Source organism: Dama dama, chromosome 5 (assembly GCF_033118175.1).
Source record: "Dama dama isolate Ldn47 chromosome 5, ASM3311817v1, whole genome shotgun sequence".
NCBI classification, from domain to species: domain Eukaryota; kingdom Metazoa; phylum Chordata; class Mammalia; order Artiodactyla; family Cervidae; genus Dama; species Dama dama.
In genome coordinates, this window is record NC_083685.1 from 105,761,301 (window position 1) to 105,785,556 (window position 24,256).

General features: G+C 54.8%; 1 protein-coding gene across 1 annotated transcript in view; it reads right to left on the reverse strand.

Annotated features, from left to right (window-relative positions):
* Positions 1–3,325: 3,325 nt before the first annotated feature.
* The window catches only part of CACNA1G (calcium voltage-gated channel subunit alpha1 G), a 54,577-nt gene continuing 33,646 nt past the window's right edge, over positions 3,326–24,256 (reverse strand). The window contains exons 22-36 of the mRNA XM_061140755.1: positions 23,052–23,177; positions 22,389–22,478; positions 21,402–21,594; positions 19,581–19,634; positions 14,520–14,671; positions 13,658–13,767; positions 12,819–12,952; positions 12,463–12,533; positions 12,258–12,336; positions 12,043–12,164; positions 11,353–11,706; positions 10,505–10,648; positions 6,444–6,621; positions 5,946–6,115; positions 3,326–4,653 (exon numbers count right to left, since the gene is read on the reverse strand). Coding sequence (XP_060996738.1) covers positions 3,913–4,653; positions 5,946–6,115; positions 6,444–6,621; positions 10,505–10,648; positions 11,353–11,706; positions 12,043–12,164; positions 12,258–12,336; positions 12,463–12,533; positions 12,819–12,952; positions 13,658–13,767; positions 14,520–14,671; positions 19,581–19,634; positions 21,402–21,594; positions 22,389–22,478; positions 23,052–23,177 — 2,718 coding nt within the window. The 3' untranslated portion in view covers positions 3,326–3,912. The remainder of the gene's footprint in view (positions 4,654–5,945; positions 6,116–6,443; positions 6,622–10,504; positions 10,649–11,352; positions 11,707–12,042; positions 12,165–12,257; positions 12,337–12,462; positions 12,534–12,818; positions 12,953–13,657; positions 13,768–14,519; positions 14,672–19,580; positions 19,635–21,401; positions 21,595–22,388; positions 22,479–23,051; positions 23,178–24,256) is intronic.

A 24,256-nucleotide genomic window follows, 5' to 3' on the forward strand; every position in this document is an offset into this window, starting at 1 on the left:
ATTAATTCCCCTCCTGGAAACCACTATCTTGGATTAGTCCTGGGTCCACAGGCTGTGGGCTGGGATCACAGGGCACCGTGGGCTCAGCACTCCAATGGCTGCGACTCCCCAGGCATGGATGAATCCTTCACTGGCCCTGCGAGCCTGTCTCCCATGGGGGTTTACACAGCACCTGTTTGTGGAAGGTGTCCTCTTCCTGGCCAGGTGCCTCTACGGAAGGGGCACTGTTCCTGGTGAAGGTGCCTTGTGGTGCCACCTGGAGTTTGATGCCCTCACTGCACTGCTCTTGACAGCCCTTCACCTGCCCCCCCCACAGGAAAGGTGAGAGAAGGAGAGGAGGTCATGGGGCACTGGGCTGTGATGGGTGGGGATTAAGGGTGACGTGGAGGTGAAAATGTTTGGAAAGTGGGAGAGGTCTGGGTGGGGCAGGGGAGAGGACAAGAGGAGACAAAGGAGAGGGTGGGAGGAGGAGGAGGGGAGCAGGTGCCTTGAGGTTCAGGAGGAACATTACACTAGGGAAAGGCGGTGCTTGGGAAACTGGGAAATTGCAGAGTCAGCCTTGGCCAGCTCTTGGCCAGGTACCTGGAGCTGAGGGACACGTTCCCTTGTGGTCAAGCCTCTCTCCACACAAGGTGGAGGGCTATGGGCTTCTCTCAGCCTCTGAGGACACCGAACTGGGAGTGCAGGAGTACATTTTCATGAACACAAATGTGACTGCTTTGGGAAAGTCCTCCCTGGCAAGTCATTTTTTGATTAGGACTCCTCACACCATATCTCATACCTTCCGCAATGGGACAGAGGCTGGGGTAGTGTGAAGTCAGTGGTCTAGAGGTTGGCCAGATCAAGACTCAGCTCCGCCATCCCCTGGCTTTGTAATCTTGGGCAAGTCACTCAAACCTTTCTGAACCCATTGCCTCATGGGAAAACGATAGCGGTGGTACTTTGCTTGCTAGGGTGTTGTGAGAAGTGAGAGACTGCAGATGAGTCTCAGATTTGTTTTTAGCACTTGCTCCACTAGCTCTTCCTTGTCCTCCCGCCCCTAGATAGACCTTTTCCTGGACCTTGAGGTGGAAGAAAGCCTGAGATGGGGGCCTGTAGCTGTTAACACAATTTCCTCTTAACCCACAAGGAGAAGGCTGAAAGTAAAAGTGCCAGAAGTAGATTTCTTACCTCCCAAAGCCCTCACATCCCCGAAGCTCCTGGCCATTCCAACCCTGTCCTGGAGGCCCTAGTCCAAGACCTGCTGCCTCCACCAGCCCCTCACCCTAGCCTCCTTCAGACTCCTCCACTCCCCACCCCCGAAGTATCCTAGAGCAGAATCAAATAACCATCCAGACAAGCATCATGAGATTAGCATCCTTGTTGTTAAGATTGTGAATAACATACTGTTAATAAGATTCAGCAGTGTCATTATTTCTACTTCAGTACCCTTTTAATGAGACACAGCAGCTTTCATCATTGATAAAGATTTTACATTTTTGGCAGAGAGGCCACAGTTCTCTCCCCTGAAATATTCACTCTGACTCTGAGGGGTCCTGCGGGCAGGGGATGGTTGGGAAGTCTGGGATTGAGTGGAGGGAGAAGCAGCACAATTCTCTGGCTTCATCTTGACCCAGATTCCAATAAACATTAGAAGAAAAAAAGACCCCAGAACATCCTCCCAAATCTCCTACCCTCATTAAGGAGTAGACAGCTACAGAATGCTACCAAAATATTAAAGCTTAATCTGCAGACCTAGGTGACAAAATTCTAGGCACTTTGTACATAGATTTGCTTTTTTTTTTTTTTTAAGGCAGTTCCTACATGCAACCCCCTCTCCCTATCCAAAGAGCCCAGAGGAAAAAGAGTTTTACGCTACTGCATACCCTAAGAGGATGAAACCAGGTGTTTGTGTCAAGGAGTGGTATTATTTCTGTCCAAATGAGCAGTTAGAAAAACTTTCACCAGCTTAGAAAATACTGGGTTGGACAAAACTTCCAGGTCCAACCATCCAGCAGCCTCCCCAACCTCACCGGGATCCCAGGTCCCAATGGGGGATGTGGGTGAGAGCTGCCTAGGCCGAGCTGCCTTTCAGGTTTCAAGAGTCCTGGGGTTTGAAGGTGCTAGGGGTAAGGGGTTAAGGGTGTTGAGAGGAGTGGGGCTGAGGCGGATATTCGGGGGTGGCTGGCAGGGACAGACTGGTTGAGCCTGTGGTTAGTGCCCTTGGCACCATGACATTATTTTGTTTCAGACAAAAGAATATTGCCTATGGTAGTACCAGAAAGGAGGTTCTTCTGGGCTATGCTGCTGGTGCCTCCTCCTCCCCACCTCCTCCCCCCCTCAGACTGCCTGGCTGCCTTCACCTCCCCACCCCACCCCGCCTCCTCATCAGGTTCCCACTGGGCAGGCAGCAGCAGCCAGTGTAAACACCTTGACGATGCTCATTTATCACCCCCCAGGGGGCCATCTCCCTATCAACTCCACTGAGAGGTCCCAGCCCTGGCTCCTTCATCTTAGGAGGGAGTAGCTCACTGTTTATATGGCTTAATCCCATTGCCAGCCCTAATGGGGCAGTTCCTGCAGTGCCAGGGCCCTCTTGCTGCCCCCCCAACCCCCCCCCCCAGGGCAATAGGCTGAAGCCCAGACCACTCAGGTCACCCTGGCTGAAGCCTGAGGAAGGAAAACGCAGAAGCACTTGCCTCCTCCCCGCAAGCACCCCCCAATCTCCATTACAGCAGCTGAGATGCCTCCCCCAGCCTCAGTCAGCCTCATTAAACAAAAACAGCTTCATTATGCCAATTTCCAGCTTTCAGTGCGGGGCTGATAGCTGTCAGCAGAAATAAGAGTTAATCTGGCATCACTCACATTCACAGAGCTGCCTGGCTAAAAGGAAACGATAAAGCTTTGATAGGAGCAGGAGTATACCCTGCTTGTCCAACCTGCCACCAACAGAGGGGATTCTCTCTTCCCTCACCCCTGGGCGGCCAGGCTATATCCTCTCTCTCTCTCTCTCTCTCTCTCTCTCTCTCTCTCTCTCTCTCTCTCTCTCTCTCTCTCTCTCTCGGTATTAACACACACACACACACAGACACACACACAGACACACACACAGGCAGCTCTGACCCCTTCCCTCCCCACCACCCACTCCCTATCTCCAGGAATCTTTGTCCAGTGCCATCTGGAAATGCCTAATTGTCTCTTTGGCTTTTACTCTGGACCGTGATTAACTTTTTATTTTGGAAAATTACTTTATTATAGATATAGATATGTATGTATGTATATATAAAAAGGTTCCATTTCATTTGTAAAATCTTTTTTTTTCTTTTTTTTCCCTACAGAAAATGATGACAAGATTAAAGGAAAAAAATAAGTTACATTACAGTTTCCAAAATGGTTCTTGCTCTCCACTGAAGATGGGCCCCCGTCAAGGCTGTAATGCACTCTCAATCCCAGCTTGTGCTTAGCAAGAAGAGGAAACATAACTAGACTAGTTATTTTAGGTTAAAATAGCCAAGAGACAGACGCCTTCGCCTCAAAAATATTCTGAGACACATAAAAGCAGAAGGAAACAAATCTCTTCAGTCACAAAATGTCGTACATCCTGCAAATACTAGATTCAATTAATTTAATAAAATAGAATATACATAGAGATTCTGCACAAACGTATTGCTTTCTCCCAACAGCTCCTGGTGTCGGGAACCTCAGCTCTGCTGGGCCTCTCTCTCCGCTTGGAACCAAGGTGGCCAGGGCTGTCCAGAGCCGGGGCTGCTGCTGTTAACTCTGGAAATTCTGCTTGCCGGTGCCCAGCGCCACTGAGGCAAGGAGGAGCACCTCCTCGGTGCCCATGTGGAACCTTTCAGGAATACAGCCCAGGAGGAGGAGCTAGGATTTGGCACCCAGTGGAGAGAGGTGAGTGGGAGAGTGGGGCAGGGCTCAGGGGTCCAGGTCTGCTGGGTCAGAGGATAAACCGGAGAGACTCAGCACGTCTTTCTTTGGGGAGGGCAAGGCAGCCATGCTGTCGGGAGGGCCGGAGGCCAAGGGATCCTTGGAGTCGCTGGACGGAGCCCTCCGGCGGAGGCAGACACCAGGGCTGGGTGGGGGCCGAGGGCCCTGGCTCTGGCTCTCTGGGGGGTCTATGGAGATACTGGGTGGGCTGAGTTTCTTCTTGGGCCGGCTCCCAGCTCCCCCTAGAGGCTGACCTCCAAGGCTGGAGGGATCGGGGCCCAGGTGGGGTTGGGAGCCACTGTCCAGGCAGCTGACTGCGATGGAGTGCCTCCTCTGTTCATCCAGCCAGGACGCAGGCCGGCGCGGGCAGCTCTGGGCCTCCACGCTGTAGCACTTCTTCAGGTCCCGTGGGGACGGGGCTTCCTCCTGGCTGTCCGTGGGCAGGAGGTCTCCTGAAATCCAGCTCAGCTCCGTGTCCAGCTCTAAGCTGCTTCTGGTCTCTGGTGGGCCCTTCCCCCACGTGGGTTCTGGGCCTGGGCGGGGGGCTGACGGGGGCATGTGCTTCAAGATCTTGCTCTGGCTGCGGGAATGCTGCTGAGCCTGGGTGCTGGAGCGGCCCCAAAAGGAGGATGCCCGGGCCAGCGGCGGGGAGGGCCCACTCACCTCTGACAGCAGGTCTTCCCTGCTGCCCAGGCCCTGAATGTCCAGGGAATCCGTCCTTATTGCTGCCTGTATGGGGTGGGGAGAGGGCTTAGCCTGCAGGCTTCCTCTCCCCCATGAACTGTCCCACCTGGCAGGTCAGACAACCCCTCCTTCCCCTCCAAGGAGTTGCAGGACCACCTTAAGCAGGGGCTCTCAGTGTCTGCTTTTACTGGGGGATAGGGGTTATGCACTATTTGCCCTCTGTTGTCCATTGTGTCCCCACCCCCAGGCCTGCAGGAATTGCTCCATACAGCTCCCAGCCCATGCGATCGCAGAAAGCACTGGGCCAGCTCTGCTCCCCAGCTGTCTCCTTCACACCTCCCAGACTCTGCACAGGCTATTTCTTTGGCCTTACACACCCTTCCCAAATGGCAAGCATCCTTTGACTTTATGGGCTCAAGTACTCTGTGATGTAATACCCGACCAACTTTCAGTTCAGTTCAGTCGCTCAGTCATGTCCAACTCTTTGCGACCCCATGAATCGCAGCACGCCAGGCCTCCCTGTCCATCACCAGCTCCCGGAGTTTACTCAAACTCATGTCCATCGACCATTTTTACCCCAAAGTAAAACTGACTTCTTCCTCTTCTGCTCTCTGCTGCACCACACATGTGAGCACCCTGTTGTTGCAATGACCTGATGGGGTAGTTGTCTCTGCTCTTATACCACGGGCTCCAGAGGGCAGGGGTTGTCTCATTTGTCCCTGTCCCCAGTGCCCAGACATGGAGGCTGCTTAGTGAATATTTGCGAAGCAGATGAGGACTGTGCCTTCTCCCAAAGGTGATGATGGACTGAAGCAGATGCTCATGTAGCTATCCTCACACATGGGACACACACATCATGAGCAGTGGCCTTGTCACAGGGGGGCAGACAAGCCTCACCTGGCTACCCGAGCCTCTGTTCTGTGCTCCTTGAGTGTGGGATCTGGAAGGTGGGCCCTGGGAGTCACCAAAAGTGGAAACACCCAAAACATGCCTTGTGCCCCTTAGCTAGGTCTACAAGTACAGAGAATCATGGGGCAACTCTGCACATGGAAAGGGAATCCAGAGACTCAGGTTCTGTCTCCAACCTGACATGTGTCCCTGGACAACCATGACCCTCTCTGGTCTCTGGCCTCTTCTGTGTTCCCAAGGGGACACAGACCACTTTGCTGTGCCTAGAGTTGTGTCCCCAGCATCTAGAACTCTGTCTGACACGTCATTGGCACACAATAAATGTTTGCTGGGAGAATGGAAGTGGCAAGCCTCATCATCACCAACAGCCTAGGATTCCCAACAGAGAGGCCAGTCCCGGCCCGTACCCACCCACTATACCAGCTCACCTGGCGCCTGAGTGGCCTCTGAGCCAAAGGGGAGCGGCCTGGTGGGGGCAATTTGGGGATGGTGCCCCAGGTGGGAGCACTATGGGGCTGGAGCAGATGGGGTGCATCTTTGGGAAGCTGCGGGATGTAGCTGGTGTCTGCTGGCTGGGAGTGGACGGACAAGATGGAGCCTGTGAGGGGAGGTGGGGGGGAGAGAGAAGACATGGACAGTCAAGGTGCTGACCCCCACCTGAGTCCCTCCCATCCACTGTCCACTCTCCCCCAACTGGGGCCTCTGCTTTCACCACCCCATCCCCACCCTGGATTGAAAGCCACTTCCCTCAGGCTGGGGGCTCCCTCAGGCAGGAGCAGCTGACCCCTTCAGGCTGGGGGCTCCTCAGAGGTAGGATAGGCCTCTTTAGCTGCCTCAGTACCCCTACTTCCAGAGGGCAGGACTGAGCTTAGGCAAGGGCGGATCTCCCAGTGTGAGCCAAGCAGGCCTGCCCCCAGCCTTGGTACCTGACTGAGCTCTGGGGAGCCCCCAGCCCCTGTGTCCCAGGGACCCCTCGGCAGTGCTCCCATCCCGGCACATGTAGCTGTCATTGGGCAGAGAGTGCGTTCGGCTGACCCCAGACTTCCGCACAGTCAGCAGATCTGGTCCCAGCATGACAGGCACCTCCTCAGGGTGGGACTCCATCTGCAAAAGGAATAGGGCCGGGGCCGGGGGGGTGTAGGAGGAAGAGGGGCATCAGATTGGGTAACTGAGGCAGAGCTTGGCGATGGGAATCAGAAGCCCACCACCCCACCCAGACCCTGGCCCCCATCCCCTCCCTGGACAAGGTGGTGATGGGATGAATGTGGTTGGGGAGAAGGACCAGACACATGGATGAGCCTTCTAAACACAGAGAGGAAGTGGGTAGGAGGATGCCCTGCCCCCAGAAAACTATTCATACTACATCTTGGAGCTTCCCACTGGGGATGACGGAGAGGTGAGGAGGTGTTCAAAGGACGGAGAGCAGCCCCCAGCCCCCAGGCCTGCAGGCAGCCCAAGAAGTCATACTCAAGGCCTCACTGGGAGGCTCTGAAGCTGCACAGTGGAGAGTTAAAAGCTAATAGCACCACCTGCCCCCAGCATCCCACCTGGAGAATCTCATGGACAGAGGAGCCTGGCAGGCTACAGTCCATAGGGTCACAAAGAGTCGGACACGACTGAAGTGACTTAACACGCACATACTCCCTATCTCAATTACTGTGCTGGGGCTGTGGGGGGATTGATGAGTGGAGGAGAACCTTCCCAATGAGTAGAAGAGGAGGCAGCTAGAGACTCCCTGCAGAACAGAGGCTGTTTCATCATCCAGTTCCTAACGCAGCTGCAGCACCCAGCACTAGACAAGGGCTGGGTTAATGTGAGCTGAATGATGGATGATCACTAAGGGGATGGGTCACAGCTGGTTTACCCCCCACCTCTCTTTAATTAAACAATGACTCTGGCAGGTGGTGGGTGGTGAGCAAGACCTGGATACCATGGTCTCAGGTCCTCTCTTAGTGGACAGACTAGAGATGAGAGTGGATTTTTTAAATCGTATTTCAAAGAAAGGCAGTCATCAGCTTTTGACCCCAGATGGAGGGAAACAAGATTTGTTCCCAAGAGATTTCTCCATCTCTAGTTCTCATTCCTAGTTCTCATGTCCATTCTTAGTTCTCAGAGAGGCCGTAGATTCCTGTCCCCTTGCAGATTCAGCCAGGTAAGTAGTCCCAGCAGGCCTGAGAATGACTGTCAGAAAACAGTCTGGATCTCTGCTTCCTCTCTCAGACCCAGACTCCACTTCTGCCAACCACTCCAAGACCACCAGGGACCCTGAATCTATGGTCAGCAGAGCCCTGCTGTGAGAAATGGGCCCCTGTCCCTCCTTAAGTTCCAAGAGGAGGGGAAGGTAGGGAGGAGGGGGCTGCTCACTGTTAGATGTGGATGGGAGAGCTGGGTAAAAGTGGAGAAGCTGTCAGAACACAAAGAAGCCCCTCAGGACGTGGGGACACCCAGGGACAGTGACAGGGGAGACAGGAACGCCCCCCCCACCCCCAGGTGGAGAAGGGCATGGTGGTAGCAGCAGAGATGTGGCTCTCACCCACTGCGTGGTGTTGAATGGCTCATGTTGAGGGGAGGTGGGAAGAGGGGAGGTGGGAAGGAGGGGTGCAGGGAAGGGGGAGGGCTGGCCTGCATGGGGCTCCAAATACAAAAACCAACTCTGTGGCCAGACAGGCACGTTGGTCAGCTGCCTGATGACACTTCTGTTTTGAGCTCTGTCACTCTTGGGTATCTGGATTAACCCTTTCACAACTGCTGCCCTGGGCCCTCTGGGCAAGGCCCCAGTTGAATCTTATTTCTTTGTCCACAGTGGGGGACCTTGGTAAAGACTGGGGCGCTAAGTGCTGCCTCTGGGTAGGGCTGACAGCAGAGTGAGGGGGGAGGGACCTGGAGCCCCCGCAGTCAGCCCGCCCCTGGGGGACTGGGGAGCAGTGGGGGGCTGTGTGTATGTACATTGCTCTCCAGGGCACTAAGTAAGAGTGTGTGAGTGTCATCAGGCAAACAGTCATCCGTCAGAGCTAGAGAGCAGGACAGTTCAGACACAATCTCTGACGTCAAAGACAGAGCCTCCATCTCAGCTAGAGGGATCTAGACAGGGAGAGAGATGATCAGGCATAAGAAACCAGGACAGTGCGCTCTCTCACATGTGCACGCACACACATGCACACACACGCACACAGAGCCCCTCTTTTCCCATTGTTCACAGAGCATAAGGAGAAAGGCCCTCCTTTCTCTTCCCACCCCTTTCCCAAGTAAACTGAGAGCACCTCCCCTCCCCCCACTTCAAACCCCTGCTCTGATCAGAGAGGCTGCACAGGCACCACAGAGCTGGAGCAGACACTGACAAAGCGAGGAGACACAGAAACACGTTCTAAAGATGCTGCAGGAATCTTGACAGCCCCTCCCACATTACCACCATCCAGGGAGGGAGCGGGGAGCTGGGAGGGCTTCTGACTCTTATAAAGAAGATACCAGAAAAAAAAAAAAAATGAAGAAAGGCCCGCAAAGCGCCTCTCTGCTCCCAGCAAGACAGAGCAGCGTAGGGGGTGCTGGGGACAAAGCTGCCAGCCTGACGACCGCTTTCTGCCTATTCTCTCTGCATCCAAAAGCCTGGCAGGACTTGGCCTGCCCCCAAATTCTGGCATCTCCCCTCCTGGGCCCTCCTCTACCTGCCCTCTCCAGCCTGGGTTCTGGGAGGGCTCTCCTCTCGCTGGTCTGAAATGGGCACACTCAGTTGGGCTACTACACCATCTGGCTGGCTCACCTGAGATTTGCAGCTAGGCTTCAGTGCCTGCAGGACCCTGGGGAAGAGTGGGGCCGTGCCTCCCAGGTGAGGTGACTGTGTGGTCATCTTCTCAACATCTTCTCCCCCAGCACCTTTCCCCATGACCTTCCTTCAGGATGAGAGGACTCAGGAAGGGACTTGATCTCCCAGGGATCATTCTAGGTCATTGCCAGGTTCAGGACCCTATAGTCTATCTGAGACTGAATCCAACAAGAGGTCAGGAACCCTAGAGCAATGTCCCTTCCTATTTAAGGATCACCGTCCATCTCTTTGATCAGGCTAACAGGTGTCCCAGGTACTGGGAACCTGCTTGCCCACCCCATCATCCATCATGGCCCATGGAACACTAGGCTTTCTATCTCCAGCTGAAACCTGTCTCCTTGCTTCCACTCTGGGTCTACCGGGGGCTTTTCTGCAGTCCCTGACTTAGGAGGAGGGTTTTGGGGTGCACCTCCAAGTGGAGGGGATCAAAGGTGGCGAGACAGGTCCTAAGAGGAGAAGGAAGAGGACCCCAAGAAGCAGAAGACCGCACTGAGATGGAATTGGAGGAGAAAAACATGTACTGCTGTGGGAAGATGCAGGGCTTAGGGAAGAAGCCAAGTCCTATTTCAAACAAGGTCCTTGAACCCACTCCTGGCCGGAGCCTTCCATACCCTCTCAGGGCCAGGTCAGAAGCCACTGGCTACAGATGGCATCCACCATGCCCAGCGGTTTCCATAGTTTAAAAGGCCACCAAACAGAGAACTAGTGGGGAGGGCAGTGGATGCAGAGAAGGAGCAGACTGTGGCCTAAGACATGTCCCTCAGTGGGTCCCCTGGCCACCCGCACTCACCCCCACAGCACCTCTCCCCTGGATCTCGTTCATCACTCTGACCATCTGCTAACCCACTGCCAACTCGTCTTCTGCTCCTCTTTTCTTCCAGGTTCTTTCTTACGATTGCCCTCTCCAAACCCCTCCTCCACCTAATCTTCTCCCTCATTAGTGTTATCTCAGCATCGCTACCTTCCAACTATGTGTTCCAGAGGTGGATCTCAGCCTGAAGAACCCCTGGCCACCTCCTGCCAGGCCCAAGGTTCAGCTGAGGCAAAGCTGTTCTTTCCCCAGACACCCAGTGGGCAGGAAACACCCCCACCTCCCCAGAAGCATGGCACAGCATGGCACAGCCCAGCACAGTCAGGGGAAGGGGCACGGCACAGGGACGCAGTAACCTGTGGGTCGGAGCCGCCTGGGCTGCGGGCAGGAGGGAAGGCAGAGGGCTGGCCCCCTGGGCCTGCCAGCTCGTCCATCAGCTTCAGCTCCCCATCCAGGGAGCCCTGGATCAGCAGGGATATGGTGTCAAACAGCTGTCTGTCCTGGGGAGGACCAGCCCATAAGGGGAGCCAAAGAGTCAGGGGAGTGAGGGTCCGAGGGGCAGTGATGGGAAGTGTCATGGCAGGGGTTGAGAAGAGACAGAGAAAAAGAGGTCACATATATGTACACACATGCGCGCACACACATAACAATAACAACAGAGAGACAGAGAAAGGGGGCAGTGGGCAAGGTGGGGAAGACAGAGGTGTGGGAGGAGGAAGGACAGATAGGAGATGGAAAATGAGAAGAGCCCAGAGGGAGAGAAGGGGAAAGAAAGAAAAGATCAGGAAAAAAGATTGAGAGATGGCATCAGGCAGGTTGAGGGTGGGGAAGGAAAGAAGTTCGGCAAAATCAGGGCAAGGGTAAGAGAGAAACAGGTAGGAAACAGAAAACAACCTTGAGCCTAGAAGCCAGGAAGGGAAGTCCCAGCCAAGCTGGAGGTACCAGGACGGAGGAGCCAGCAAGTGTGACGACGGCTTGCTGGGGTGGCCCCACACTGCGAGTGTGGGCAGCCGTCTCTGGGGACAGGCAAGGGCCTGCTTACCTCTCCAAATCAAGGCAGGAGGGTCAGGGGATTCAGGAGGAGCCCTAGGGTCTGCGTGCTGCCCGGGCCCTGTACACCATCCACCCGCCAAGCTGCTGAGCACCCACACCACCCGTCTCAGTTCCACATTCCCTAGAGGCGGAGGAGGGGTTCTCTGCTCACCATGGGGTGCTCCAGGGAGAAGTGGGAGGCTGCTCCAGTGTGGGGTGTGGCATGTGGGGCCCCAGGTTTGGGGCTGCTAGGGCTGTCGGGGCCCTCGACCCCAGGCCAGAGGAAGGGGCTGCCCAGTGGTGAGGGGGCTTGTGGGCTGAGCGTCTTCATCTCTAGCTCCAGTTCAGCCTCCAGCTCAGCTTCCTCCTTGGCCTCCTTGTTGCTCTCCTCCAGATGCTTCATCAGCACGGCAATGACCACGTTGACCAGCACAAACTGGGCTGTCAGCACGAAGGACACGAAGTAGATAGGGGAGATGACCGTGTTGTAGCAGGTGGACTCCTGGTCGCAGTCCCGGAGGGTGTCCTGGAGAGGCAGGTTAGAGGAGTAAGGTTGGGAGGACAGTGGACAGAGCTTTCACAGGAAGTCAGATGTCCAGTGTCACAGAGCTTTGCAGGGGGATAAGGAAGGGCAGGGGGAGGGAGTGATGGTGTCCGAGGGGCAGAAGAGCATGAGCCACTGTCCTGGGAAGTGTGAGTTAGAGAATGTCCTGGGGAGAGGGAGTCCCAGAGGGTTCCAGCATGGAGGGTAGAAGGTTACATGCTTTTATTCACATCGAGTTTAACCTGAGCCAAGAAGTGGGGCCATCTCCTTGAGGCCAGAGCCAGCCCTGGGAGGGGCCTCACTGTGAGGGGCTCTCACCTTCATGATGCCATTCCAGTTGTCACCTGTGGAGACTCGGAAGAGGGTCAAGAAGGCCATGCCAAAGTTCCGAAAGGTGGCATGCCGGCCCAGGCCCTCGCAGGGGTGTGTCTCATCACACTCTGAGGAGGAAGGAAGCGGAGAGAGGCTTGAGTTAGCCCAGGAGTCCCTGAGTCTCCGACCCTGGCTCCTCTGCCCTCCCTGCCCCAACTCACCCAGGTCTCCAAAGAGCTCCACGCCCAGAGCTGCAAAGATGAAAAACAACAACATGAAGAGAAGTCCCAAGTTCCCCACCTGGAAAAGAGGAAAAGCGATGGAAAAGGTGCCGCTAGATCTCCGAGCCAGCTTCCCCCACCCCTTCGGAGAGCACGCTCTCCTTCCCGAGAGGACCCCTCCCGCCCACTCCCCCCTCCCAGCTACCTGGGGCAGGGCCTGCATCACTGTGTCCAGCAGTGCCCGCATGCCCACAGCCATCTTCAGTAGCTTTAGCACTGCAGAACAGGACAATGTCATGAGCTAGCCCCTCTAGGTCCCAGGTCACACAGCTGGTGGAGCCAGGGCCAGGGCCGGGGCTGGGGCTGGTGGGATGGCCAGCCCCAGCCAGCCAGGCTGCCATGGCTTCACCCCCACCCTTCCCCTTTGGCAGAGGCTAGAAGAAAGGCTGATGGAACCCACACCCACCTCCTCCCTAGCCAGTCAGAGCTGACCTCTGCTATCTCCCCTTGAGCAGGTCACCCTGGAAGAGTGGCCATGGTGGGCAGGCAGCCGGCACTGACCTCGGGCAATACGCAGCACCCTCATGATGCGGATGATGGTGGGGTTGATGGGCAGCGAGGCATTGACCTCAATCTCCTCCAGTGTGATGCCCATGATAGACAGCAGCACAATGGCCAGGTCCAGTTGGTTCCACCTGAAAGCCCAGGACACAGCTCCCTGAAGGGGGCACTGCAGAGGAGGGGGTAGTTGTGGCAACATGAGTGGCACATTCTCAGCCACGAAAGGAGAGTGGAAGTCAGCCTGTCCAGCCTTTCCCTCCTGCAGAGAAGGTGTGCTTTAGCTACGGTCACACAGCCAGTTGGTACCACAGGTAGGATTAGGACTTTAGTTCTAGGGCCTCTGCTTTTCATTTTTATTCATTTGCTTTTCTATCTAGTACTTATATGGTTTTGCTCTATGTCAAATGCTATTTGATAGACTTTACAAATAGGAACTCAAAATCTTCACAACTCTGTGATGTAGATACAGTTATTATACCCCATTCTATGGCTGAAGAAACTGAGAAAGATTAAGTAACTTAAGTAACTTACCCAAAGTTACCAGCTTCTAAGTGATGGAGCCAGGATTCAGATCTGGTCCAGGCAGTCTGGCTCCAGTCTAGGCCACACTGATTTTCGCTGTCCCCAGGCCCTTTCTTGCCAAGCTCCCTCTCTCCCCTCCCATCTCCCAGGCCCTGGATATCCCCCCACCCACACCGCACCATCAGCCCTGGGTAGGTCCTGGAGTGGAGTCTGAACTCCAAGAGTCAAGAAAGGTCTTCAGGCACTAGATCCTCTGGGGCATCTCCCTGGGAAACATGTGCCCACTCCTCCATCCCTCATCCCCCACTCCCCTTTACCTGTCCTGGAAGAACCGTCGAAAGCCAAAGGCCACCAGTTTGAAAACTGACTCCAAGACAAAGATGACAGTGAAGATATAGTTGCAGATCTTCAGAGCCTCATCCAGGATCTGGCAGGGATGGGGGCAAGACGCAAGATCTCTTAAGGCCCAGGGAAGATGCCCGTCCTGATCCTTCTATCATTCCTCCCAGATCTGGGAGACAGTGTGAGTCTAAGGGGAACTTTCCTCCCTTCTCACCATGATGGCTGATCATTGGCCAACACTCTAGGATAGAGTAGGTGTATCATTCACATGTATGATCCAAACTCTGTGTTGAAAGATCTCTCTCCTTGAGGGATGGTGAGATCACATGAGAATGTGCTGGAAGGCACAGAATGCTAGAAGTGAAAGGGGTCTTTTGCACTGTCAATTCAATGTTCCTGTTTTACACATGGGAAAACTAAGATGTGGAAGGCAGATGATGGAAGCTGATTCAAAGATCACAGGTGAGGTTTGGAGCTGGATATTGACTAGAATCTAAATTCCAAAAGGGTGGGCACAGATCTGCCTTCTTTATCCTCACAGGTCAAGAACACTGAACATCTTTATTTATTTAAGGTAACAAATATCTGCTGGGTGAAGAATCCAGGTCCTTCACTTCCCAGTTAGTCGGTCAAGTCAACTAACCTCTCTGAGCCTCAGTGTCCTCATCTGTAAAACCAAGACAAGACTGACCTTCACGAGTCCCTGCAAGTGGTACAAGAGGATCCCCTGTAGGGGACCAAGCACTCGCCTGAGGGGCCCTGACTCGGGCTGGGTTAGCTTCACCCACAGGCTCATGACTGGAGGTGGGGCCCGGATGGCCAGTCACTCAGTCCTACCTGGGGCTGCTGGTAGTGCTCCATGGCCATAGTGACCACGTTCAGCCCAATGACACCCGTGATGAAGAGGTCCAGGTAGTGGCTGGTACACAGGTGGTGGACGAGGAGCCGGAAGCGGGAGTAGTCTGAGTAGTACGGTTTGCACTGGGCTTCTGGTGGGGCAGCAGGGAGAACAGAGCAGCCATTGGGCCCCGCCCGCTGTGCCCCCTCCACCCACAGTCCCTGACAGCCACCAGCCTATAGTGCCAGAGCTGAAACATTCCAGCATCATCAGCATCCTCACGTTCCACGCACTGCTCTTTTTGGGCAGGAGCCCCTCTCTTGGTGTTTCCCCTTCAAGCATTTGTTCTACTGGCTGTGGTTGGGCACAGAAGGGGTCAGGACATGCGGAGCTCCCCACCCACAGTAGACACCGGGTGAGCCCCCTCCCCGAGGCAGCCTCCAAAATCCAGCAGCCCCTTGTAACACCCTCGACTTGGTGTTCTGCAGTAAGGTCCAATCAATAGACGAAAAACCACGGATCTTATTGGCTTCAGAGGAAGCTCCATCACTGGAGAGGTGAAGGCTCTTACTCCTTTACCGAGCTTAGACTCTTGAGGGGAGCAGAGGAGATTACAACAGAGCTGGGATTTGGAGATAAAACCGGAGATTGGAAATTGGATGTCTTCTTGGCTGACTGCACCAACCTGCTCAGAGGGCCTCCCGTGGTGGGGGCAGAGCCTGGGACTCCTGAACCCTCATTCGGGAGAGGGCAGAGGGGAGGCCACAGGGCTCACCCAGTTTCTAATGAGGCAGTGCCCAGTCTGCTCCTGGGGACCAGGGCAGCTTCCCCTGCAGGCTGGGCTGGAAGCAGGAAGCACTGTCTGAGATCTGTCAGAGGCATGATATTTCTCTTGTAATTAGTGAACCACTTAGTTATAAAAATTACGGTACCAGGTTGACCTACTAAGCAGGCAGAACAAATCTGGGGGCAGGAGATTACAGGGGGCCCCTCCTCCAGGTGTGAGGAAAGGCCACACCAAGTTGGGGATACATGTCATCAGAGGCAGCCACAAAGAAAGAAGAGGCCCCGCATGGGGGCATTGGGGCAACCTCAGGTCCCAGACAGCTCTTCCCCCTCAGGAAGTCTACGGCGGAAGCCAGCCAGGGCTGTAGCCTCTGAGGACTGTGCCGGGGCGGCAGGAAGCTTTGGCTCAGGCCAGCTTGGTTATAACTGTTCTTTCCCATGCAGGACTATTCAACAGAGAGGTAAACTGAGGCAAGGAGTGGCCTGGGTGGGCCCCCACCAAAGGCCGAAGGAAGAAGAGTGCCCAAGAGCTGCCCATTCAGCCTCACCAGCTGCCGTGCTCCAGCATCAGCCTTGAGGTGTGGATAACCGAGAGGCAGACAGTCCCAAGTGTTCTGGTGCACTGTAGGATGCATTAGGCCATATTTTTGTTTCCAGAGATGGGCCAGCCAACCATGACTTTGTTTGCTCAGGCGGCCCTCTGGGCCCCCAGGAAGATGGGGGTGGAGAGGCCAGGGACAGGGGACAACAGAAGGCCACAGGTCATCCACACAGCGATGCGACCATGGCAGGTAGACGTGGTGAGCCAGCCTCTTCCTTTCTTCCTTCAGTACCCACAGAACAAGAGGGCGCTAGTCGCCCAGCGTTGCCTTAGCAGCTGGAACTCTTTCTCTGCATTAATCTCCATAAGTGCCGAGAGCACTCCATCCCATTATGCTAAAATATGAATGGAGAATTAACTAAAATGTTTGAATACAATTAGGTTAGAAAAAGCGGCTCCTTATTAGCCCTGTTATTAGCTGAGACAATGCAGAGGAGAGGTTAGAGAGTCCCCCCTCCCCTGTCACCCCAGTCTGTCTGTGTAGGCAGCCTCAGGCCAGATGGAGCTGCTGCTACCTCCTCCTGGCCTTGCTCTAGGAGCCCAAGGAGCGGGTGGAGGCCCAGAGGGAGGGTGGGGTAGGACGACTGAGGCAGGGCATCTGTTCACAGAGACCAGTCCCAGGCCCTTGAGGTGTGTACAGAACCCCTCCACCCTCAGCCCTGACCCCAGACCAGCAGGTGCCAAGGCTACCAGAAATCCCTCTATTAGAGCCCAGGTCCAAAGTGCACCAGGGCCAACCTGATAAGCATCTCCTCGGCCAATCCCTTTGTTTTACAGAGAGAGAGGAGGCCCATCAAAAAGTTAGTTATGTACACATTGTGAGGCAGCGACCAAGCCAATACCTGAAGAGTCCCTCACCAGCTGCCAGGTGGGTTTAGACACAAAGCCTTGGGGCTTTGGCCCAGAGGGTGCCCTCGAAGTTTGTCCAAAGGCTCTCACTATTGCGCTCTGGATGATGGCACCTGTTTTGTTCATGGCCCTCGGTTCTACAGGCAAGAATCCGGGCTCAGAGAAGGAACTGAGACCCCCCTGGGCAGAGCCTTGGGTGGGTCTGCTGCTCTAACGGCACCAGCTGTAGCCCAGGAGGGGGTCTTGACCAGTGGTCACTGGCATTTCGGCTGCCCTGGCCCTGTCTCCCTGCCTCCTACCTGTATGAGTTACCTTAGGCAGAGAAAATACCAGAGTCAGACAGTGAGGAGAAGAGCACCCCCCGGGACTGCCCAGCCCCCAGTCAGGGGCGGGAGTAGAGGAGAGGGGCAGGAGGGGGGTGCAAGGCTGTGAGTGAGAGGCACAGGCAGAGTGAGTTAGTAGGGGTCACTGGGAGCCCGAGGCACAGCCAGGGCAGAGGGTTTGCAAAGGGGAGTGGTGGAATAGGAGGAAGGCAGGGGTCACTCCTAGGGACACAGGCCCCCAAGACAGAGGCCAACTTCAGCGGCTGTAGCCGGGCCTGATCAGTGGGCCCTGGTAGAAAGAGAGAGGGTGAGTTGGAGGCAGGTGCCACAGGAGGCCTAGGGGAGCCAATCTGGTGCTGGAGGCAGCCCCCTTTTCTCCCTCCACCTGGAAGCTGGGCTGGACCAAGGTGTCTCATGAGGTCTTTTTCCTGATAAGCAGACTCTTCCCTTCAGCCTTTCCCTGGGATCTGGCTACTCCGCTCCTGCTGGGGGCAGCACAGGGTGGCAGAGGTGCTGGCAGGGAACTATGGTGCACATGTTTGATTCCAACAACTCCAGGCTAGTGGGTGTGACTTCATCCCCATCACACCACTGGGTACACTGATGCACCAACATTGCCATGCCTTGTAAGCTGACTGGAGATGCAGACGCTCAGGTCCTACCCTGGACCACTGTGAGAGTTTCTAAGGTGGGGCTCAGTTATGTCCTCTGGGGGATTCTTAGGCACAGGAAAGTTTGAAAACTCTAGTATAGACCACACAGAACAACAGGTTTAGGTAAGAGGGATAGGGGTGGTCTGAGCCCTTGTTTGGGGTCTCTGAGTCTTCATCACCAGCTGGAAAGGTGAGACGCTATTGTAACCAGTGTACATACCTGCCTCTGCCCACAGGAGCATGGCAGAATGTCCCCAAAGGGGGTACAGTATGAGAGTAAAAAGAGTGCTTATCATTAAGTGGGTGTGTCAGAAAATAGTCTCAGGGGCCATGGAAATCTGCATGGGTTGACTCTTGGGGGAGAAGCCTCTGAGGCCAGACCCATGGTATTCTGGTACGAGTGTGTTTGTGTGGACACATCAGTGTACATACTAGGTGAACCCATAAGGGAGAAGCTGAAGGCTATGTCCCCTCACCCTCCTCTCATTCCTTAACATCAGGAACGCACAGTACAGCCCAATTCAGAGATGCGGGCCCAGGCAATCCAGATACAAAGAGGCTGGAGCCTCCTGGGCCCCCAGGTGGTCTCCCAATGCCAAACATCATCAACCCACCCAGGGCCCCAGGCATGACCTCTCAGATGGCAGCTCAGGGGTTCCCCTGTGATCAGGCAGCCCAGCACCCACAAGGTAGTGTCTGCAGGAGCCTGGCTCCTGAGGGAATTTGGAAAAGTAGAGAAAGGTACAGCCCATGGTTCCCAGTCTGGAGTCCCAAGCCCTCAACAGCCTAAGGAGGCAGTCACATGGGGGTCCTGAGGTTCTTTTCAATATTTTTAAAAGCTTAAATGCAATCATACACATGCCTGTGTTAAGACCCCACAGACTAATTTAACAGCAAAATGGTCATTGCCGTCATTCAACGTGAAAGCTTCTGCAGCTCATAAGTCCTGATTAGCAATTAGATGTGTCTTTGATTAGTAAAACCAGTGAAACAAAGTCATTACTGACATGCTGTCAACTTCAGAGAAGGTCTTTTACATTGTGGGGTCTGTTGTAGAAGATGACAAGGGGGTCCCTTAGGGACAATCAGGTTGGGAACCACTGGATGGAGACATCAGAGCTGGGTAATGAGGCCCCACAACACTTCACAGATTCTCAGAACCTCTGAACCGCTGTCTGGGGGCCGTGTTGGGAGAGCAGGGGCCAGAGGACTGGTGGGGGGCGGCAGGGGAGGGTGCAGGCAAAACCAGGAGGGCCCTCCCAAAGACACAGCTCTCAACGAAAATGATCCAACTCACTCCCAAATCTTTGGCTTTTGGGGGAGAAGCTTGTGGCTAACTCAGATCTTCGAGTCCCAATTCCTGCTGTTTGTAGCAATGATGTGGCCATTGCGATTACTTAACTATTAATGAGTCTGTTCAATTATTCATTGTTACATTTTTAAAACAAATCCTTTCCCTCTCTGCTCCTCTCATCCTGCTTGCTTAGATCAAAGTCTCCCGTTCGGACAAAAGGAGGAGGGAGAGATTTGCAGCTCTAATAATCGATCTGTGTGACCCAGGAGGAACAGGAACGGGAAGAGGTGGCAGGGGCCTGGGAGCAGGGCCTCAAAAGCCTGGCCAGACAAGGAGGGGCCACCAGGAGAAGTTGGCTGGAGGGGCCTGATAAGGCCCTCACCTCCCGTCCAGCTGGCACAGGCCTACGGGATGCCACAGAACCCAGAACCCCTCACCCTGAGAAGACAGAATCAGTGAGCCATGGAGAGGGAGCAAAGAGGATGCCCACACACATGACGTGGGCCTGACCGCCCAGGGCCATACCCTGGAACCCACAACCCCAGACGCAGTACCTGGCGCCGCGCTGGCTGAGCTGCCGGAAGCAATTACATCGTCCAGCATTAGATCTAAAAGAATGAAACATGACATCGGTCACTGGCCGGACCAGGTGGGCTGGGCAGGGTCCCCTCAGCAGCTCGCTTCCCCTGGGCTGTGGCCCTCACTCTGCCTATGAATAGGGCATGCTGAGCAAGGGTGGCGGGTCCTGAGTACCAGCCCCAAACTCGGACACGGGGCACTTGAGGAAGCTGAGCAATTTGGCCAGTTCATCAGGGTCCCAAGGGCAGGGAGTCAGAGGCCTGAGGAGAGGAGGAAGCCTGTCCTAAGAACAGATGTCCACTCCTTCCCGTGCTGTGGCCTCAGCTGCACCTGAGAAGGCTGCAGACCCCAGAAGGGGAGCCAGCTGGTCAGGCAGGGCCACAGGTACCTCCTGCCAAAAGAGTTCCATCTGCAGATGTCCTGCCGAGAAGACAGACTGCAAGGAGGGGCAGACGGAGGAGGGGCGGGAGCATGGCTGCTGGGGGCAGCACGCCTGCTCAGCTTCAGTCGTCCACCAGGAACCAAGATGGGACCCCTATCCCAGAGCTGCTGCCTAGAGGTCAGTGTCCTAACCCTGGAGCGGCCCCTCTCACAGGGAGCATGAGCTTTGTCCTGCCCGCTTCATTTCACAGCCCCCAGCAGCCCTCCCCTGGCTCCAGATGCCCTAGAGCCAGGGGCTGGGGGCACCACAGCCCTCCACCTGCTTGATAGTACTCACATTGTAACAAACCAAAGGGAAAACTCAGAGCACCATGTGCATCTTATCGGCGTAAGGAAGACAGTTTGTGAAAGGGTGGAGAGAAGAGGGGAAACCCGCAGACGAAACAGACAGACACACAAAAGCTTAGAAAAACCCACACATAAAGACGCTCAGAGAGACGTGGGCGACTGAGACAGAGTTACACTGATTGATTGTTGAGTACCAGACAGACAGGCAGGAGCCCTGAAGATAGGGAGGTAACTCAAGTGCAGACACACCTGGAGACACATGGGGACACAACAGGACCCGCACTCACGCCTCGTGTCCTGGAATCTGCAGTCTTTCGCTTAGTCTTGGCCACCCATAGTAGGAGTGTGAGGAGGCCTGGGGTAGGGGCCTCACCCGGTCAGTGGCAAGAGGTGTTGGAGGTCGTAGATGAAGGGCTAAAGGGTCTAAGGCCAGAGCGTCATGAGTTTAGAGTTCCTGTGACCTCAGACCCTCCCTGAGCTGGGTGGGTATTTTTGAACAGCTTAGCAAAAAAAAAAAAAAGACAATGGGGAAGCCAGGGAGTTTTGCTGGATTTAGGGAGAAAGGAGTGGTCTGGGGTTTGCCCACCATGGTCCATCTGCACGTTCTGCCAAGGCCTTGCCCATCAGCTACAGACACTGGGCAGCCGCAGGTTGAAGATGTTTGCTCACCAACCGTGGGCTATGGTAAGGTGCCAAGTGCCAAGGTCAGGGTCCCTGGATACCGGCACAGGGCAATGAAGCGGGGTGTTCATCCCATGAGGCTCCTCTCAGAGTCAGGCTGGGAGGGACTGTGCCTCAGCTCCCACTGGCATCATCTGGGGAGCACGATGCTGAGACCGGGAGGCCCGCAGAAGGGAGCTCCCCTACCCCTCAGGGCTGAACCGGTCTGCTTCATGCAGGCTCTAAAGGCTGACATGCTCTCGAGGGGAAGGAGGTGGGGACGGGGTGGGAGCATCTTCTCCCTGCCCCAGCCCCAGCCCCTGGCCCCCTACAGTCGCAAGGCCAAGGTCAAGTACGACTCAGAGAGATGTGGAAAGACTACCGACCAGCCATCTGCTTCTCCTTACTCCTTCTCTTTTTCTCCAGTCTCCGTAGACGCTTCTCCTCTCGCCGCCGGGCCTCCTCTTCCTCCTGGTGCTGCCGACACTTGTGGAAGTTCTCCACCACCACACCAACGAACATGTTCAGGACAAAGAAGGCCACAATGAGCAGGAACGAGATGAAGTATAGCAGCATCCAGGGGTTGTGGTTCATGATGGGCTGGTGGGGGAGCAGGAAGTACAAGTGAAGATGTTAGCCTGAGGGTAACTGTCACAGGTGCTGCCCCCCAGCCTGGGTTCCTTAAGACAGGGCCTGCATACTCAGTGATACACAGATCCATCAGGTGATGTCAATGAATGGTATGCATTTGGCGTTAGCCAGTAGAGAGGTTTGGGGACTGTGGCAAAGTAGAGAGTGGATGTTCTATCCAAAAGCAGGGGAGTTGCTTTTTGTTTCAGTTGACTCGTGCCCTTAGGGAATGCAGGTCCAGTGTTTCCAGATCTTTGGACTTGAGCAGACCCAAATCTGGATTTTTCATGTGAAACTTGTCAATTTTTAATTGTTTAGTGGTAGCGTTAGTCACTCAGTCATGTTCAACTCTTTGTGACCCCCATGGACTGTAGCAGGTTCCTCTGTCCATGGAATTCTCCAGGCAAGAATACTGGAGTGGGCTGCCATGCCCTTCTCCAGGGGATCTTCCCAACCTAGTGATCAAACCTGGGTATCCCGCATGGCAGGCAGATCCTTCCCCATATGAGCTATCAGGGAAGCTGTTTAATTGTTTATCACTAATGAAAAAAATTTAAATATGTTGCAAGCCAATAAAGCAAGCCCACATTTGTCCTCAGGCCACCAGTTACAGCCTCTGATATTAAGACGTAATACCTCTCGGATGGCATTTTGCCAACCTGCTTTGCTGTCTTTCTATCCACTGCCTGCACGCATCACACCTGGAGTTGGCTCATTGTGAGTGACCTGAGTCCAAAGATGGATACTGCCCACCTCAGCCCTACCTGCTGGTCCACACCGACAGCATCCAGCCCATCATACATGATATCCACCCAGCCATCCTTAGAGGCCAGCACGAACAGGGACATTAGGGCCTGGGGGGAAGGGGAGGAAAGGACCATTTGAAACCTAGGATGTATAGCCAAGACACCCACCAGTGACCCCCAAAGCACCTCCTGGCAATAGCTTGGGGGACCCTAGGCCTTCAGAGGTTAGCTTGGAGTCACACTCCAGGCTCCATGAGAGTTCTCTGTCCCAAGGCTCCATGGCTGCTATGAAGCCAGAAGAGACATGGGAGATGACCTCAGCCAGGTAGAGCATTGGACCCCAGACTTCTGGAAATCCAGAAACCAAAACCAGAGTGGGGCAGGGAAATAAACCAGCAAAACTGAGCGAGCTATTTCATTTTCTACATTTCTGTTTCTATGAATGTGGAATGAGAAAAAGAATTATTTTGACAATACACCTGTACCTTGTACCTTGTACGGTACCTTGTACCGTGCTAAAGAAATACATCATCTCACTGCATGGAGATCCCACTAGGACCCATTCACTAATGATGAAACAGAGGTGAGCCAACTGCTCTGCATGCATCATTAAGCGTGGACTTGCATCCTCCCCAGACTCCTGCCACCTCTCCCACCTCCACCTTAGAGCCTGGGACTCACCTGGCCGAGGTTGTCAAAGTTGTATTTATGCCGGACCCACCGGTAACTGGCCTCAGCACAGTCAGACTTGTTAGTGATGTTCCTGGTGTCCTCGCCCTGGCACACAAAGAACTTCCCTTTGAAGAGCTGAACACACACATAACCAGAGACAGAGAAAGAAGTGAGCTGTGAGCACAGGAAGCCCAGACCAGCCCTGGGGCCTAAGAGCTCCAGGCACACCCTAGGTGAGGGCCAGGTGCTCGGCCAAGTCAGAGACATATTGACAGTAACCTCCCCTGTAGGCACCCCTTCCTCCAGGCTCCTTGGAGCAGAGTCCCTGGAGAGGAAGGAAAGGTCCTAGGGGAGGGGACTGGGAAAGGGTGGAAGGAGGGGGACAGGCCTCCCCCTCATCCGAAGGGGGAGGCCAGTGATTCTCCAAGTGGGGTCCCTGGACAGCAGCATCAGCATCATCCGGGAACGTGCTGGAAATACAAATTCTCAGGACCACTCCAGACCCACTGAATCAGACACGCTGCGGGAGGGCCGAGAGATCTGGTTTATTAGTGGGGGCAGGCAAGGTATATGGATTCCACTCAACAGATGAGGAAAACTGAGGCTCAGAGAAGTAAATTCACTCACTAAGTTTATACAACCAGAATGTGGCGAAAACGGGACTCAGGCTCAGGTCCTTCTGACTGGAAAGCTCACCCTCACTCTAGAACAGACCAGGCTATGCCTGTGGGGAAGGGGCTGAGGGACAGGAGGAGCAGGGGGCCTAAGTCGGCCAGGAGTAAGAAGTGGAAGGGGCGCCAGGTGTGCAGAGGGGCACCACACAGTCTTAGCAAATGTATTCTGGCCTGGTCTCTGGAGCCAGAGAATCTGAGGAAACCCAAGAATACCTCCCCCGCCCAAGGCAGAGTGGAGACCCCAGGAAGCCAAAGGAGGGGGTAGGGAGGGGGGCAGCCAACCAGAAGCTCCCTTTGGCCCAACAGCCAGCCATCTATGCTACAGCTGAAATGTCTGGAGCCTGGAATGAGGAGGGGTACTCTGGAAAAGAGGGATGAATGGGCTCCCCTGGCTCCCGGAGGTGCCTGCTAAATCCTGTAGGCAGCTCCCTTTCTTTTTCCTCCAAAGCCAAGTTCCCTCCCTGGGCCAGAGGCCAAGTTTCCCCAGCAGCCCCCACTTACTGCCTCGTCTGGGGTCTGCACCCGCCTGCCTGCCAGCTC